Raw genomic sequence first — 18,378 nt, 5'->3', positions numbered from 1 at the left:
CCTTAACACGGAAAACTTAATAAAAATACATCATGTTTTTATGAACATAGTGTTCCTACTCTCCGTGTAGTAAAAATTTGTGATTTTACTCTATATGTATTGACACATACTGACATCTCTCTCTATCTCTCTCTCTCTCTCTCTCTCCACCTGATTAAGGAGTACACACCTGACACATAAAAGGCTACCACAATATAAACATGTATTTGACATCTTTTTCTTTCTTTTTTTCTTACATGCATCTGATATCTTTTTTTTCCTTTCTTTTTCTTTTTAACTTTTCAAAATAGTATTATATCTTTATGAAAATATTATCATAATATTTTTAATAAAAATAATATAATATTATTTTTTTAGCTGTTTAAATTACTTAAAGAATATTAATAATAAAAAATAAATTTTTATAAAATATCGGAATATATTTAATATAAAGAATATTTTTTTATTTAATAATCATATCTTAACTTTTTTATATGTTTAACATACCCTTATCATTTTCGCCAAAAAAAAAAACATACCCTTATCATAACATTTTTAAAAAAACTGATGTTATATTATCACGACAGTATCATAACATTGTTATAATATTATCACTATCATAACTTTATCGTAATCATAATTTTATTATACAAATTATCATTATCATAACTATATCATAATATTATTATAATTTTAGCAACCTTATGATAATTTTTGTATAAACTTATATTATGCAGTTTATGCATAGTTAGATTACAATTTTATAATAGTATCATAATATTATCACCTTATCATATGATTATCACAGCTTCACCTTATCATGTGATTATCAATGTATCATATTACATTGTCATCTTATTATCATGTCATTATCAGTATCATATGTAGCAGATTAATATATGATAATGTGATGATACTGCTGGATAATATTAGACAAAATCACAGTATCACATTATCATATGATTATCACAGTATTACATTATCATATGATTATCACAGTTTCACCTTATCATGTGATTATCAATCTATCATATTGCATTGTCATCTTATTATCATGTCATTATTAGTACCGTATGTAGCAGATTATTATATGATAATATTATGATAACCTTATCATACTATTATAATAACGCTAGCATGATATTATCACAATGTTATCATAATATACTTTATTATAATAATATCATAAAATATTATCATGACGTACTTTATATATCATAACCTTATCATACTATTATCATAACCTTATCAAAATATACTTTATCATAACAGTGTCATAAAATATTATCATAACATTATCATGACGTACTTTGTCATAACTATATCGTAACCTTTTATCATAAAATTATCATACTATTATAATAACATTATCACAATATACTTTATCATAACAATATCAAAAAATATTATCATAACATTATCATAACGTACTTTATCATAACTATATCATAGCCTTATCATATTATTATTATAACCGTATAATATTATGATAACGCTATGATACAGTTATGCTAACGTTAATGATACCGAAATGATAATCAAGCATTTTTCTTGACAGAAAATTGTTTTTCTCTGCAGTGTTATGATATTGATATGATAACGTCATAGTGATAACAATATGATAATCAGGCGCTGTTTTCTGCAGAAAATCGTTTTTTTTGCAGAAAATCGTTTTTTTTCAACATAAAATCGTTTTTAATGCAGATTTTCAGATCTTAAACTAAAAAAAATTAAAAACAATTTTTTAGATCTGAGATTTAAAATAAATCGTAATAATCACCACGAGTTAAGAAAAAAATCGCTAAAATGTGTAAGAACGGCGGAGTGAAGACGAAACGAAGGCGGGGCGAAGGCGGAGTAATGGCGGATCGTCGAAAGGAACGGCGGCCGCGTGATGAAGAAGAAAAAAATAAATGAAGAAGAAGAAGAAGAAGAAAATGGAGAAGAAGAAAAAATGGAGGAGAAGAAGAAAGAGAGAAAGAGAGAGAGAGAGAGAAGAAAATCTGGAAAAAAAAAGGGAGATACATGTGAGAGTAAAAATAAAATGCTTAGAGTAAAAAAATAATAAGAAATAAATATTATTATAATAAAAAAAGGCTTTAGAGTAAAAAAATAAAAGTGTTAAAAAGTTAAGGTATTTTCTCTATCTTTTACTTGTTGAGGTATAATTTACTATTATTTTAAAAAATAGAGTGTTTTCCCTAATTTTCTCTATAAAAAATCTCAGTTATGGAACACAAAAGGTATGGAAAAAATAGGCTAATCACCAAAAAATGCCAAACTTATACGTTTCGTGTCATTTATAGCCAAACCTTTAAAAATCACCAGATTTAGTCAAACCTTATGTGTTCTGTTTCTTTTTTAACCATTTTTTAATCGAACCGGTTTTTTTGACACCGTATCGTCCATGTCATCGCCAACTAAGCAATTGGCTGACATGTCAGCTGAAATATTTAAATAAGATTTGGCTATAACTGACATATAAAAAATAGGTTTGGTATTTTTTGGGTGAATAAACCTAATTTTAAATTCAAGCCAATTTTTAAATTTAATAATTAGTGATGGAGTCTGCCTTCTGAACCGGTGAGTAAGACCTGCAAAACAGGGTAAAAGCTAACCGGACGGTGGTTGTCCGATTAACTCTCCGATGCTAAAGTCAGTTTAGAGCTTTGAGCAGCATTTTGTGTATATGAATGTAATTGTGATTCTAGGCATACCTCGTGCTCCTTTTATAGTAGTCGAATATACCTAGTAGAGTCGTATTAGGCAGGTGAATCCTACTTTGCAGGGATTCGGCGATATCGTAGGGATTCTCCTGATTTGTCGTGATCTACCTTAATCTGATAAGAGTCCTATTTAGGAACGTCTTCCTAAATAGTCCTATCTTCCTAAAGTAGAGCTTATCCTTCCATATATAGTATTTGTGTCCGAATAGGACAATACTTCCATTCTTAGTCGATTATCCGAATCCCGGACCTAACGCGCTTTGGGCGGATCATGTGGGATTCGGTCTTTATATAACTGAAACATAAGGGATTCGGCGTATCCTTCAATGTCTTCGGATCTTTAGGGGGAGTCCGGTATCACCTGAGAGTGGATCTCCTGTGACTCGGCTCCATTATATTTACTGTAGGATTCGGTATCCATCAATTAGTAAATTAATTATATCATTTATAAAATTTATATATATTTAAAAATAATTTATATTTCCTATTTAACATTAATTACCTAATTAAATCTAATAAATTTATATTTTAATATATTTTAATGAATATGTAATTAAAAAAATGAATTAATGTATTACTTAGGAATTAATGTTAAATTATATTTGGTGAAAGGGTTTAATGTTCATGATGATTTTGAACTTGATTTATTATTTTTAATGTTGTTGAGATCTTGTTATGACTGGGTTTATGTAATAAATAAAATAGTTATGTGTAAATTAAGGTAAGTTTTTGGCTATGCCGAGTAAAATGACATATGTGTTTATGCTTATAATGATATATATTTGATTACACCATAATGAACTTCACTTTTTAAAGAAAAAAAATAAAAAAATAATTACACTCGTCCTTTAAATAAGTAGTCTATTTAGTGATTATTTTGATGTTTATGTGTGTATAGTTGAATTATGAACATTGTCGTATGTTTATTGTGTATATTACTCTAAGATTGTTCGTCGGAAGACGTACAATTGGGTCTCAAATGGCGGCGGTGTCAAAGAACCGACGACTGGAATTTAAAAAAAATAAATTTTAAGATGAATACGACATTTTTTGTTTTTAATAGAATTTAAATTAATTATATATTCGTCAAATATGTAAAAAAAATATTAGAATTATTTAAATTTAGTAAAAAAAATAAATTAATTTTAGTTAGCGTTAAATAAAAATATTATTTTTTTAAATATATATGAATTTTATTATAATATAATTAATCATTTAATTATTTAATTTTAAAATTAGTTTTATTCACCAAAAAATACCAAACTTATGCATTTTGTGTCAGTTATCGCCAAACCTTATTTAAATATTTCAGCTGCCATGCCAGCCATTTGCTTAGTTGGCGGTGACGTGTACGACACGGTGTTAGAAAAACCGGTTCGATTCAAAAATGGCTAAAAAAAAATAGAACATATAATGTTTGGCTTATCTGGTGATTTTTAAAGGTTTGGCTATAATTGACACAAGACGTATAGGTTTGTCATTTTTTTGGTGATTAAGCCACAAAAAAATAAGTAGTAATTTCTTGTTTGAAATTTTTTTAAAAGAGATTTTATGCATATGCCAAAAATTGATGATTCTAATGGCTGCTATGATCAACAACTAATTATTATTATTATTATTTTTAGATTATTAGGTTTTTTTATTTTTACTTTAGAGTCACCAGCTAAGTGTATTTTATTCTTGTATTTTCTAATTCCATCAAAACAAAAATCATATTGAAATATATGAAAGGAAATAAAATACTAATAATTACTAGGCTAATAGGCTAAAAAACTATCAATTTTTACTCTCTTTTTTAATAGTACCCCGACCTTATAAAACAGTCAATTTTATTCTATTTCATATTTTTGACTTTCAATAGCACCCTACGTTGAAAACATTAGACGATTTTATTACTATAAGGATGAAAATATTCAAAACAACTAAATGTAAGAGTTATATTATATTTTTTTTATTTGGACAAATTCAAACAAGTCATTTAATTTAAAAAAATCAAATAAATCTTAAATAAAAGAGTTCAATGTGATGATTTAAGATGCTATTGATACTTGAAAGTAACTCGAAATATGGTAAAATTGACCGTTTACAAGGTCGGGATGCTATTGAAAATTAAAAATACGAAATAGGATAAAATTAACCATTTTACAGAACCCATATGCTCTTGAAAAAGAAAAAAAAAGTCGCTAGTTTTTCAGCCTATTAGCTTATTTTTGGGAAGGGTACATCATTTAGTTGAAAATATAGAAAACTGAAAATGAGAGATGTAATAATGAGACATAACATTATGAGCAAAGACCTTTTGTCTTTCCTTTAAACTGTTGCTTAACTTTATTGAGTAGCCAATTAGTAAATAACATGCTATCTAACCAAATTAGTACCAATGTTTATGATTTGGTTCACCACTAACTAATCCCTCTCTATTCAAAATCTAAACTAATTTATCTTTTGTTAATGAGTTTTAATGAAACTTCTCCCATCTAATAGTCCCATAACCGAAATGGAATGTATAGGGATGAATTGCGGAGAAAATATAGTTGAAGGTCTAAAATGAAAATCCCACTAAATACAGGGGCCAAATATAGGTATTGCCTTTAACATTTCCTGTCTGATTTGGAGTACTATTTTCTTTTCTTCAATCTTATCACCAATAATCTCCACACGAACACTTTCCATCCTTGAAATAATGAAACCGGTTATTATCCCTCACGATTATCTCTCTTTCGACTATCTTCGATATGAATTTCGTGGCTGTATGACAATCCGAACAGACCCTAATGTTCTTCGTAACTCGAATTGTTGTCCCAGAAGGTGTACTGATTATGCCAAATGCTATGGCAAGTCTCTCACTGTGGCCATATAATAACTTTTTCTTCTGCTCTTCCTCAATATCATGAAGTACCTCAGCTGTGTCAGGAACATAACCTAGTTGCTCCATTTTCTCTAGCAGGATTTCCGAAAATTCATGTATTCTATCGTAATTTGGATGAGACTTGTCGCCTGACACGAAAGCATGCGTCTTATGCTTAACTTCAATCCAGCTACAAGCAGGACTTTTCTTTATTCCCTTATCCCTCATATAGGCTCGCAACTTCGATGTATCTTTCCATCTCCGAGCAGCTGCATAGATGTTTGACAACAGAACATAGGCTCCCACATTATCTGGATCAACCTCGAATATCTTCTCCGCAACTTTTTCACCCAAGTCGACGTTCTTGTGAACTCTACAAGCAGCAAGCAACGTTGACCAAACACTCCCAGTAGGTCTATCCATACTTGAAATTAACTTATAAGCTTCGTCCAACTTTCCTGCTCTACCGAGAAGGTCTGCCATTGCAGCGTAGTGTTCTACGCCCGGTGCAATCCCGTAATTCTGAGTCATAATGTTAAAGTATCTCCAAGCTTCATCTATCAAACCTGCATGACTACAAGCTGTTAAAACAGCTATAAACGCCACATAGTTTGGTCTCACTCCCTTAATCTCCATCTCGTTGAATAAGGAAACAGCTTCGCGGGCATGGCCATGAAAAGCGTATCCCATGATTATGGCTGTCCATGATACCATGTCGTGTTTCTCCATTTTATCGAAGATCCATCTAGCTGCTTTAACATTTCCACATTTGGCGTACATATCCAGAAGCGAACTAGCTATAAATACATTATTATCAAATCCGCCTCTTAATATATATGCATGAAGTTGCTTTCCCAAATTTAATGTCGTTAGATTAGCACAAGCTGGTAAGATACTAGAAAAAGAAACAGGCCGAGGTCTAATATTAGCCTTCAACATCTGCCGAAAGAATCTGAACCCTTCATCAAATAGGCTGTTCTGCATGCACCCGGCAATAATAGAGTTCCAAGAAATGGCATCTCGTGCTGGCAGCAAGCTGAACACCCGTAATGAATCTTCCACCCGAGTGCATTTTGCATACATGTCTATCAAGCCACTCCCGATAAACACATCTCTGTCAAGGCCATGTCTTATACCATATGCATGTATCTCTTTTCCCTTATCAACATTCACATATTCTGCAAAGATAGGAAGCACACTTGACAAAGTGAACGAATCAGGCTTCAAATTGTCATTCCCCATCTCCCTGACCATCATCAAAGCTTCTTCATACATGCCACTATGTGCATTTCCCGCAATAACCGTATTCCAAGAAACAAGATCTCTTCGCGGCATCATTTTAAAAACCTTCCTAACAGCATCAATACTCGAATTCCTACATAGCAAATCACGACTTCTTCCACGTTCCCTACAAGATTCACCAATAGAGTTGTTATCTACACTACTTCGAGACAAAACCCGATTCAATCCAACATTTTGATCAACACCCTCAAATTTATCCAACAATTCACTATAAAAAACTCTCTCAGGCATTTCATCAAACACGTTACATAGCGAGTTTTTCACATCCAAGCTCTGAAATTTCGCGTACATATTCAAAAGGGCATTACAAGTGGACAAATCAAAGTCCATAGCTGACCTAATAACGCAACCATGGACTGATTCACCTAATCTAACATCCAACAAAGAAGTACACGCCTTCAACACAGAAGGAAACACATTTTGATTCAGGTTTTTACCAGACGCTGTCATTTGAATAAAATAGGACAAGGACTGGGTAAAAAGGGCATTGGCAGTGTGACATCTGATGATCGATTGGTAGGCGAGAGTTGGCGGTGAGTGAAGGGTTTTGAAGAGAAGGAGAGAGTGGTGTAAGAGGTTGAAATTGGAGTAGATATAGATGAGAATTGAGAGATTAGTCTGTGAGGAAGGTTTGAATTTGAGGATTTGGGCGTGTAATTCTCTGGCTTGGTGCTCTGATTTTATGAAATTAGGGTTTTTGAGTAGCCATTTTAGGAGGGAATTTGCAGGAGTCATTGGTTTGAGTGGGTGTTTCTTCGTTGCCGTTGAATTTCATCGTTCATAACCGGAAAAGCGAGGGAAATATTTTTAATTAGAAAAGTTATACTAATAGTGCCTGAACTTTTATAAACAAGCTATTTGAGTGTGCAAACGTTTTTTTTCTTGTAAAATGGTGTTTAAACTCTTTAAAATATATATCAAACCATGTCATAATGCTGGTTATGCCGTTATAAGATCAAATACTAGAAATGCCAGAAAGCAGCAAAAAATGTTCTGATGTTGTACATCTTTAAAGAGTTAAACTGCTGTTTTCAAATAAAATGACATTTGGATAATAGCATATTTATAAAAATACAGATATGTCAATAACGATAGATCTTGGATTTTCTTCTCGTTATTAAAATTTACAATCGGGTGGATTATCAGATTTTCACTTGATATCTGTTGGAGCATATATATGTTCTTCTGTAGTTTTGATATTCAATCTAGTCTAGACAAGAATTTCCTTGCTTATAAGGCAACTCTTTGATTATATCAACTTACTAATTTAAGAAGAAGAAAAAAATTCTTCAAATACCCGCAACAAAAAAACACTTCCATTATCTAGGCTGCATGATGGGTTACAGTACTACTAATTCGACAAATTTAATACTACCAAAATCTGAAACCACCTGTCAGAACAGGTTGAAGTTTACAAAGTCTACTAGAACAAACTGAGACCATAAATTCAGTTCTCATCATGGTCATAAAAGGTAATTGATGTTTCAAGTATACATGAATCGGACACGATATTAAGTCTGAAGTAGAAGACCTCTCTTGCACAAGGAAAGGAGAAGGCTTCTCTCAATCATCTTCCCTTTCAGGAGGTAGACCACAAGGCAAAAGCATTTTCTACAAAAATTAAGAAAGAAACATCAGGGAGATTGCCAATTAGATGAAAACCGGGTCAATGCAACAAATTTGCAATTTATCCTCCAATATCCATCTACCACAACTAAGAACTATTGGAGATGAATAGTAGGTAGCAAATCATAACATATACATAAGAAAATAATGATATAATGATAGAACGGGAAATGGAGAATGTTGGATGATTAACTCAGATATTTGTACTGCACTTATCATTGTCTTCTACACTCAATCAGTTGCTAATTGCTATGCATAAGATTAAAGTTGCAACATAAATAAATCTACATCAAGAATCATGTGAAAGAATTCTAAAATTGCTTCTGATTAAATTGTCAAAACCTTAGCCTGCCTGCCTATGACCATTACCTATGTAAAAGCAAATTTCCACTTTAGCCTAGGATCATCACAGTGAAAGGCATGGCCCATACACTGATTATGGAAGAGCCTGGTCGCAAGCAAAAAGATACTGAACATTTAACTGATAACTCTACTGCCGGTCCTATATATATATACTTCTATGAGTCTATCATTTTATTCTTACAGAGTGCAAATTAATATCAACGCAACCTAAATGATGTTCAACAGCAAGAGGAATGGAAAACCGTAAGGGAATTAATCAGTATGGTTTTTATCTCTTCAAGATGCAGCTCCAAATAACTAGATTGCATATATCAGCACCACAAATAGCTAAACAAAAGATGATATGAAGTTTAGACAATCCAGTTTCAGAAAGTCAATATCAAATTTAGATAACAAACACAAAGTAGTTATCATTGAACGTTAGGGATCTTCTACGCAAGACCCAGCAGACTCCCAGAATCTATCGCATAATTTTACTCAAGAACCTCCTAACATCAAACATACCCAAGGTTTACTACGTTCAACAGCATGATAAAAGCACCCTAAAGCAATAAACTCAATGCAGCTATTGAAAGCCTTATCATTACTGGCAGTTACTATTGTAGTCAACCACTATATAATATATAACACCTTTATACCTGATGTAGTGAACTAGACAGTAAATCCTATTACACTATTCGATTTTACCTCAGGTCCAAACTCGATTGATCTTTAAATCAAACTTACAGAAATTTCCGTCTTTTCATACAAGATATGAAATTTGCTTACAGAGAAACAATGAAAACAGGGAAATTGTGGATACCTGCATAAAATTGTAACGTTCTCGACCGATGGATTCGTTCTCAGCAATAGCAAAGTAAGCCATCATGGGATAATGTCCCATATATGACGCATAACTATCTCTCTGAATATTCACTGCCCATTCACTGTTCATATTCATCCCATTCAATCAGAAGCCAAATCAAAACAACACTAAAAACCTAAAGAACAGTAAAAACTTACAATCTGTTCAAATCGGCGTGGCCAGTGCCAACATACTTAGCTTGAAGATGTTCAAGCTGTGAATTGATGTTAAACCTATCACTTGCCTGCATGTATATACAAATTCACGGTCAGTGTTTTCACTTATTAATTTTTCAAAACAAACAAATTAGGGTTTAAGCTGCAGCAAATTTTGCAAAATAGAAATAAAATTAGCAATTGAAATACTGAAGTAAAATCTAAAGCTGTAACCTGCATATTTCCAGATATGGCTGCAGAGAGGAGAGAGCGGCTTCGACAACTGAAGGATTCAATCAACTAACACTAGCTTCAATCTTATTTTCCAACAGAGTCGGTTCGGGTTGGTTCGCAATCGGTCTAAACTGACCAACCGAAGTTTGCTAAAAGTTCTAAACCGAAGGCTTAATCACTAAAAAAATCCCACCTTTTAGCCCCTTTTCAAATACACCCTGACGTTGTAATTTTGTCAGCTGCACCCTAATTCGCACCTTCAGTTTTCAATTCCACCCTCAAGTACTAAATTGATCTCTTCTCCATTTGGAAAAAGTTAAAATAAGTCATCCATTTTTAACTTTTTATGTGGAAAAGAGTTCGAACGAGTATTTTATAAGGGTTTTTATGAATTTTTCCCGAGTGAAAAAGAGTCCAATTTGATTTTGAGGGTGGAATTGAAATCCAAAAGTGCGAATTAGGTTGCAGCTGACAAAATTATAACATTAGAGTGCAACTGAAAAGGCTCATCTGAGTAATGTTCTATATATATATTTATTAGTATATTTAATTTATTATATAAAATATATTGATTTATTTGTTAGGTATAATTAAAGATAAAGATTTTAAAAAATAAATTATAAAAATAATTTTTAATTTTCTTATTCTAATTTTTGAAAAGTTCAAACCGAATTGAAAACCGAAAATTAAACTTCTAATAAATGCAAACCAAACTAATTCTGTTAGAATTTTGTTTGATTTGGTTCAGCTTTACAATCCAGTTTGATTTTTGCATGCCATAGTATAATAGGTTAAAATTGGCCTAACCACTATTCAAACCCAAATATTTTTCTTCATTTTATGTAGTTTCAAATTTTTACAATTATAATTAATTCTTCAAGACTTGTTGCAATAGTGTATTAACTTCAATTTGAGTATGAAATTGGTCTACATGACAAGACAAGTAGGTGCTTAGCCGAACTAGTTTAATTCAGATAATTTGCCATTATTTTTCTTCAACAAAAGGATAAATAAATCCAGTACATGAGGCTAATTAAATTGAAGTTGTGAAACTCAAAATCTTATAATTACATGAATGAATGATGCAACTATAATCAACCCAACACCCATAAGTTGATAATTACATGAACAAAACGTTACACAGCTTCGCTTACAAAACAATTTCCAAAAGAATATTTACTATTTTACAAACAACGTTAAATTAATCCCATTTGGATCCTCTTCAGTAAAATAATAGTCTTCATTTTGATCTACTAGGTTGTTCAGAAGCCTCGTCTATTCTAGGCGGTAATAGTCCGAGGAAACTTCCTTGAACACCTTTGTTAGCACCAGCTGACTCATCCTCTGCTACGAAATCATCCGAAAACAAATCATTTTGCGCAAATCGATAGCTATAAGAATAAATGAAGCCCGTGCAAATAATTTAAGGAAAGGACTAAAGAGTTTAACCTACCGAAAAGGGATTTAATGGAAGGCCTCTTAGGCTTGGTGCTCTTCTTCTTTAATTCAGCTGCGTAAAGGAAAGAATAAAAAGATTGATCAACAGTCACACATATGGATACATCAGCTTAATTCCTATTTGTTAACAAAATCCCAGCCTGGGTTAGACAAAGTATGGCAACGCGAGCTTTTGTCGGTTTTTAGATAATTTCATTATGGAGTACCGTGGGAAATGAGACTTGGCATACAAGAGAATGTTATACAGATTTGAAGGGTAAAAAGTACCAATTCCGGGCAGCTGGTTTTCATTTACGATTTCAAAGTTCTTGTATGTATAGCCTACAAAGTTAATATCCTTAGACGAGAGCATCTGCAGAGAAGAAAACAAAGGAACAATTAGTCAGCATCTAAAAATCAGAAACATTATCTGACAGCAATTAGTTGGATATTAACTGTCATTAGCATGCATAAACTAAATCTAACAGAACCAACCTTCCTCCATGGACCAGCTTTCGCCGAAGTCTGCATTTGGCTGTCAGCCTACAAAAAGTAGTATGTCAACATATTTGCAAGGCTAGCAGCAAAATGGTTGTGATGAAAAATGGAAGAAGCTCTAATAAACAAAAAATCAACCTACCTCCTCAAACTTCTCAAAGTTTTGAGTGTCCAACTCATCATTGACCTCAGGGATAAATGCAGCTTTTATTTGATATAACTTGTCCCATTCAATACCTTTAAACCATGGATGAGACTGAAAACAACAGTGTAAACAGGTTAAGTTGCAAATTTGAGTTCCACTAATCATTAACCAAAAAGTTCAGAGCAGAGCACACCACACAGCACCTTAATTTCATATGCGCCTTTTGTTCCGAGTCTTTGGTCAACATTGCATAAGAGTTTACTGATAAGATCTTTAGCTTCTGGAGATAGTTTTGCTTCTTCCGGGAATTTTAAATGAGTTCTCCAGTTTACTATCTGTATGACAAGAGAAGAGTGATAATTTAGAATGAAATATGATTTCTTCTATAAATGAAATGCAAGAACATAGTCAAAATGCAAATGTAGAAGAGAGAGTAACACAAGTATGACAATACCAAGCTGAGAAAGATCAGAATACATTCATACAAAGGCATTAAAGCTTGAAAACATCACAAAGTAAGGAATATCAAAATTCAGAAGCATCCAAAGTTTTGCATCAAACAACAGAAGATAAAAGCATTCATAAGATTAGAATGTTTGGCAGGTACCAGTTGTTATGAATATAAATAAACGGCCAATTTTAATCAATGATTAAATTAACGAACATTTAAAATCAAAGATTACCTTCCTACAAGTTGACATAGGCTCATCTGAGTAAAAGGGTGGATATCCCACTAGCATCTCATACATGATTGCCCCAAGAGACCACCTAGAGATATAGACAAAGTCTATCAGAATTAATCACATGAAAGATCCCAGAATAACAAATGCGTACTCAGCCTACGAACCAATCACATTCCATTCCATATCCTTTCTTCAACAAAACTTCTGGGGCAATATAGTCTGGTGTTCCAACAGTAGAATACGCCTGCAGCAGCAACATGTTTTTAAAGAACTCCAATTAGTACTCCGATAAAAGACCTTAACTGGAAAAAAAAATGTGCCAGTCTACAATCTGTAAGGCAGTTCAGGCTTCCAAAGTAAAATTTCAGTAAAATGGTTTTTAGCAATATAGCAGCAGCAGCAAGAAAATGGTAGTTAAACAATAGCATCATCAGCTTTGATATAAGATACATTTTGGTCCATTTCGTTTGACACTTAAATAAAAACTTAAGTCCTTTTATAGATTTAAAAAATGCTTTCTAACATAAGTTCCTGTGGACCTATCTTCAGCCTGCACAAGACCAGAGTGTTGATTTTCAAAAGTTGAAGGACAAAAGCTAAAGTTTCTGCTAGTGGAAAAGGGAGGACCAAGACTTGCTTTAATTTTATCATACAGAACAAATATGAGAATAACAAGCTGAAGAACTGCATGTATTATTTTGTCACTGTAAAAGAAACAGCTATTCCATTAAAGGTAGGAGAAAACTGACAAGCATCCTCCTGTTCCTCTGCCAATGCTGCAATTGCTCTTGTTGTGTGCGTTTTGGTGCTGCTGGGCGTCCATCACTCTGAAGAGCTCCACTAAGGTTCTTTCCCGCAGAAAAATCCTTTTCTTGGAGAATACTACAATCTAAGGGTTTACATAATCCAAAATCGGATAATTTCATGTGACCATTTCTGTCGAGTAACAAATTATCAGGCTTGATATCTCTGTCACATGAAAGCACAGAAAATGGTGAGGCCATGTGATGAAAAAATAGATGACATGATATAGAAGCACATCAGCGCTTTAACTTGAAAAAAATAATTTACCTGTGAATATAATTATGTTTATGGATAGACTCAATAGCCAGAACTGTTTCTCCGACATAAAATCTTGCCTCATCTTCAGTTAATGTATCTTTGCGCATGAGTAACGTCATCATATCTCCACCAGGTAGATACTCCATGATGAGATATAAATACTCTTCATCTTGGAAGGAACAGTATAGCTTAACAATGCAATTGCTATCAACCTCTGCGAGTAAGTTCCTTTCCGCTTTGACATGTTCAACCTTAAAATTTCAAATCAATACCAGAAGAGCAATAGGAATAATCCCAAAGATAAATGTCTGATGCTAAATAAAATCCACACCTGGCCTCTGCGAAGCATCTCTGATTTCTTAAGCTTCTTCATAGCATATACATGACTGGTTGACTTTTCCCTGCAGACTCTAACCTGCAATCTCACAAAAGGAAAGAAGCAGAGAAGAAAACATAAATAGCATGACCAGTTGATGGAAAAAGTAAATCTAGAAAACAAATTATGGCCACTACAACTACAATTATCATCAGCTAGAAAATTATCAACCAAATCCAAACATCAATCGCACAATGCAAACAACATCAGTTTGAAAATGGCATTGTTATTCCAACTTATGCATAAAAACAAGTCATGAGCAGAATACATAACACCTGTAGATAGTGTGCAGTCAAAAGAACAAAGGGCATTGTTATTGATATAGAATAAACAAAAGGAGACTAAAAATTACCTCCCCAAATGCACCCTTTCCTATCATTGTCAAGGGCTCAAAATCATCAGCACCCATTTTATGTCTTTGAAGGCGCATATATTCTGTCTCCTTTTTCTCAAGGTGCTTAAGTAAGTTATTCTGCTCTTCAGCTGAAACCTCAGCATCAGCTAACTTCTTCTCAAGTATATCACGGCTGCAAGAAATCATAAGCACCATAGCAACTATCACCACAACATGCTAACATAATAGAAAAGGAACTACCTTAATATCATCTTCTAAAACCAAGAGAAAAATGCAATACATCTAGACATAGATTTCATGAGAAATGCTGAAACAAACTACCCATACATGACACACCCTCTCCTTGCTGTACGTTAACAAATCATTCAAGTATCTGACCCTTTTTACTTATTCCAATCGCCATAGATCTCCACATTAACTCAATTTTGGCCGAAAAAATAAAGAAATTTCTCATCATCTGAGAAGTCAGATCGAATGCCAAAGGAACCTAATTAGGAATGACAAGCATCAATGGTACGTTGCAATCTTATTTCATAGGCCTAAAGATTTTCAAATATTGCCTTTTATCAAAGCCCGCCATAAACAAAGTTTACTCATTGCCAGGAGAAAAACTATGGAGTTGCACTTAAATGTAGAAAAAGCAGGAAATGGAAAAACTTGCCATATTCTAGCTCATACATCTTCAGGACAGTAACAAGTTTGAAACAAACAGTAAAGGTATGGAGATAAAAACATGACTAAGGTACTAAAGTACAAAAGCACCATTGCTGTGATAAAAAGCATTAACCATACCGCTCCTTTCGCTCTTGCAGATCCTTCATCTGCTTCTTATAATGGTTTTCAATATACTGCTTTGCAGCAGCAGCCTTCTGCTTGGTCACATTTGATGGTGCTTCCTCACTTGTAAATGTTTTCAGTCCATCCTTCCCATTGCCTGCAGCTTCATTCTTCTTTGCAGACTTTGACTTATCTTTTGACTTTAATTTGTTAAACCAACACCTAGCAGACTCCATAGACCGCAACTAATAAACACCTAAACTTCTTTTCTTCAATGAAGGGGAAGCTAACAATGTATGAGTCGGTACTTCTAAATATACATTTGACTTCGTCAATTTCTAAACACTACACTTTTCGATATGAGCAACTCATCAATCAAGCAGATAAATAGGCGGTATTTATCAATGAAAATTATGAGATATCCTGAGAACAAAGAATAAAAAACAGTATTTAATTAGCTCAAGATAGTTCATCATTGCATCTCAATAGACTCTCGATAATGTTAAATATAGCAAACAAGAGAAAAATAACCATGCAAAAGTTGTAATGTAAATATAGTTGAAATATTTTCTCAGAAAAAAAAAATTATAGTTGAATTTAGCAATTCCAAGATCCATAAACATCAATCCACATTCAGCATACCTAGAGTTTTGTTTTTCAGAAATTCAATGTTCAGAAAAGATCAATAAAATGTAACCCCAATTCAACTTCAACCACCGACCTGAGTTATTATTAACTCTCCAAAAGGAGAAGGGCATTACTCAAAACCCAATCACTAACCCAATTTCTTGAAATAAACAGCGTACGCCTCAGAAACAATTAAATTAGTGATAATTAACTTGAGAACATCATCAGCTGAAGCCCAAGTCTGCCTAAATTCGAGAGTATCACGATCCAAAGTTCACCGAGTAATTCACCAAATCAACAATCTATTCCGTAATAATCTCGGACATAATACACACATCAACTCAATAATTAATACTTTTCCACCCAGATAAAACCCTACAATTTCCTTAGCTACAGAAGACAAGAGAGGCAGAAAAAAATCCCCAATCAAATAATTTTCTCAGCTAGCTTGAAACTTCCCAGCCAACCAAATCGAAAGTCAAAATTAAAAGAATTGAGCTCTCACCAAAATGTAGTTTTTCAACAGTTAGAAACCACCAAAATTGAGTTGCTTAAGTCCCACATTTTCTCACCAACTAAACTAACAAATGAAAATCAAATCTATAGTAACTAAAACTCCATCGATTAAAACCATCCATAATTAAAACAATCAAACTAACTCAACACACAGTTCACAACAAACAACTGAATCAAAATAAAATAAAAAAAACTGAATCAGAGTTGAAAACAGAAAGTACCGGAGAAAAAGGAAGCGGAAGACCCGCAATTCACGGCGGCGAAGAAGAATTGAAAATTATGGAGTCCATAACTTTAGCTTTAAATTTAATTTTAATTTTAAATTGTGCTTTACCTTTTTATGAATGGAAGAAGACCTTTATTTTGTGAGTGAGTTTGGTTTGGTGTTACAGTTGCGATCTATTTTTTTTTTCTTTTAAAATATTTTTGAAGTTTTATTAGTTAAGACTTGGAATTGAAAGCGCGTTGCAAGTAACTGAAACGGAGTTTAATATCTGTCTCTCTCAGTTTGACATCAACATTAAGTAACTGAAACGGAGTTTGGTTTCTCCCCATATGTTTCATTTAAATAAAGAAAGTGTTTAGATTTGGAAATTTTAAATAATCAAAATCTATAGATATTATAGAATAAGGCATTCTTTAGAGTTATTTTATTTTTAGACTCTTTTGTTAATTTTACTGTTGGACAACAAATTTATAAGTGAAAAAAATAATTTTATTTTAAAAAAATTAATTAAATATAGACAATTTCATAGAATAATTATTAATCTAAATTGCCCGCACAGATTTGGATTAGTGATCTAAGTCTGCCATGGTCGCCAATTCAAACTCCGACTATGCTTTGTTTTAAAAATAGTGGTTGGAATTGGAATATTGGACTATTATAGTTCAAATTTGGGATTTTTAGACAAATACCTATAAAACACCTAAATATTCTCAAAAATACCTTTTGACTAAAATTAGTTAAAATTTACGGTTTGACCAAATATTTTTATAAAAATATTTTTTTTTTTTGCAAAAATACGATTTCAGTTTACTAATGGTTTACTAACGGTTTACCAAAAATCTGTTCACTATAAGTTCACTAACAGTTTTCTAACAGTCTCCTATAAGTTTACTAATGGTCTACTGTCAGTTTATTTAAAAATCAAATCACTACTTTTTATTTTTAAATTATAGAATGTTAAAATGAATTATTACGTAATTTACTAAAATTATTGGTGTACTATTAGTAAATCATTGGTTAACCAAACAAAAAAATATTACAGATACACAAGTGAAAACAAATTACATACAAAAATTGAGAGCATCATAAAAACAATAATTATAGATTTACCAACGGTTAACTCAAGGTTTACTAATGGTATTACTAAAATTAAATTTATTGTTATATTATTGGTAAACCATTAGCAAAACCAACAACGAAATCATTACATAATTTACTAAATTTTATGGTGTACCATTAGTAAACTATTGGTTAACTAACAAAAAAACCATTGCACATACACAAGTGAATAAAAATATTATATAAAAAAATCAAGATCATAATAAAACAATAATTATAAAATTACCAACGGTTAACTCAAGATTTACTAATGGTATTACTAAAATTAAACTTTAGGTATACTATTAGTAAACCATTGGCAAACCAACAACGAAATCATTATAATTATTAATTACAAAATAAAATCACAAAATATAATGTTTTAATTTTTCTAATTCAGCCATAGACTCCATCTTTCTTCCAGTACGGAGGTCCTGTATTATATCATTTTTTTTCCGAAAATCCTTATACTATTTTTTTAATTATTCTAGTCCCTCTAGT

At 32.3% G+C, this 18,378-nt stretch overlaps 3 protein-coding genes across 6 annotated transcripts; all 3 read right to left on the bottom strand.

Annotated features, from left to right (window-relative positions):
* Positions 1-5,194: 5,194 nt before the first annotated feature.
* LOC126667020 (putative pentatricopeptide repeat-containing protein At3g23330) lies at positions 5,195-7,754 on the bottom strand. Its single transcript, XM_050359964.2, has one exon. It carries the CDS (start codon positions 7,588-7,590, stop codon positions 5,347-5,349), a length of 2,244 nt encoding a protein of 747 aa, XP_050215921.1. The 5' UTR covers positions 7,591-7,754; the 3' UTR covers positions 5,195-5,346.
* Positions 7,755-8,149: 395 nt separating this feature from the next.
* LOC126666792 (uncharacterized protein At4g14342) lies at positions 8,150-10,204 on the bottom strand. Of its 2 annotated transcripts, XM_050359662.2 has the most exons (4): positions 10,078-10,204; positions 9,847-9,932; positions 9,647-9,770; positions 8,150-8,466 (listed from the first exon to the last, which is right to left on the bottom strand). In XM_050359662.2, the coding sequence occupies exons 1-4, from the start codon at positions 10,081-10,083 to the stop codon at positions 8,419-8,421; spliced, it is 264 nt and encodes an 87-aa protein (XP_050215619.1). In that variant the 5' UTR covers positions 10,084-10,204; the 3' UTR covers positions 8,150-8,418. The 2 variants fall into 2 exon arrangements, with proteins under 2 accessions (XP_050215619.1, XP_050215620.1); XM_050359663.1 differs by lacking the exon at positions 10,078-10,204 and having other exon boundaries at positions 9,847-9,938.
* An 880-nt stretch (positions 10,205-11,084) lies between these two features.
* LOC126668994 (uncharacterized) lies at positions 11,085-16,971 on the bottom strand. 3 transcript variants are annotated; one of them, XM_050362268.1, is made up of 14 exons: positions 16,775-16,971; positions 15,426-15,833; positions 14,631-14,805; positions 14,234-14,317; positions 13,912-14,153; positions 13,590-13,809; positions 13,005-13,084; positions 12,841-12,925; positions 12,361-12,492; positions 12,155-12,268; positions 12,010-12,057; positions 11,803-11,887; positions 11,531-11,587; positions 11,085-11,424 (listed from the first exon to the last, which is right to left on the bottom strand). In XM_050362268.1, exons 2-14 carry the CDS (start codon positions 15,644-15,646, stop codon positions 11,318-11,320), a joined length of 1,650 nt encoding a protein of 549 aa, XP_050218225.1. In that variant the 5' UTR covers positions 15,647-15,833; positions 16,775-16,971; the 3' UTR covers positions 11,085-11,317. The 3 variants fall into 3 exon arrangements, with proteins under 3 accessions (XP_050218225.1, XP_050218226.1, XP_055960632.1); XM_050362269.1 differs by having other exon boundaries at positions 11,085-11,421; positions 16,775-16,970; XM_056104657.1 differs by having other exon boundaries at positions 16,888-16,905.
* Between the last annotated feature and the right edge of the window lie 1,407 nt (positions 16,972-18,378).

The sequence above is a fragment of the Mercurialis annua genome, linkage group LG2 (assembly GCF_937616625.2).
Source record: "Mercurialis annua linkage group LG2, ddMerAnnu1.2, whole genome shotgun sequence".
Lineage (NCBI taxonomy): Eukaryota > Viridiplantae > Streptophyta > Magnoliopsida > Malpighiales > Euphorbiaceae > Mercurialis > Mercurialis annua.
The sequence above is the reverse complement of the archived record's forward strand: the minus strand, read 5'-3'. Positions and strand labels throughout refer to the sequence as shown.

Excerpts from the sequence above, each read along its gene's own strand:
- LOC126667020 (XM_050359964.2), bottom strand. The coding sequence starts at position 7,590 with ATGACTCCTGCAAATTCCCTCCTAAAATGGCTACTCAAAAACCCTAAT.
- LOC126666792 (XM_050359662.2), bottom strand. Across the intron at positions 9,771-9,846 it reads CACGCCGATTTGAACAGATT|TGAATGGGCAGTGAATATTC; the intron begins GTAAGTTTTTAC and ends GAATATGAACAG. Across the intron at positions 8,467-9,646 it reads AACGTTACAATTTTATGCAG|AAAATGCTTTTGCCTTGTGG; the intron begins GTATCCACAATT and ends TAATTTTTGTAG.
- LOC126668994 (XM_050362268.1), bottom strand. The coding sequence starts at position 15,646 with ATGGAGTCTGCTAGGTGTTGGTTTAACAAATTAAAGTCAAAAGATAAG. Across the intron at positions 12,493-12,840 it reads CTATGTCAACTTGTAGGAAG|ATAGTAAACTGGAGAACTCA; the intron begins GTAATCTTTGAT and ends CTTGTCATACAG. Across the intron at positions 12,058-12,154 it reads ACTTTGAGAAGTTTGAGGAG|GCTGACAGCCAAATGCAGAC; the intron begins GTAGGTTGATTT and ends TACTTTTTGTAG.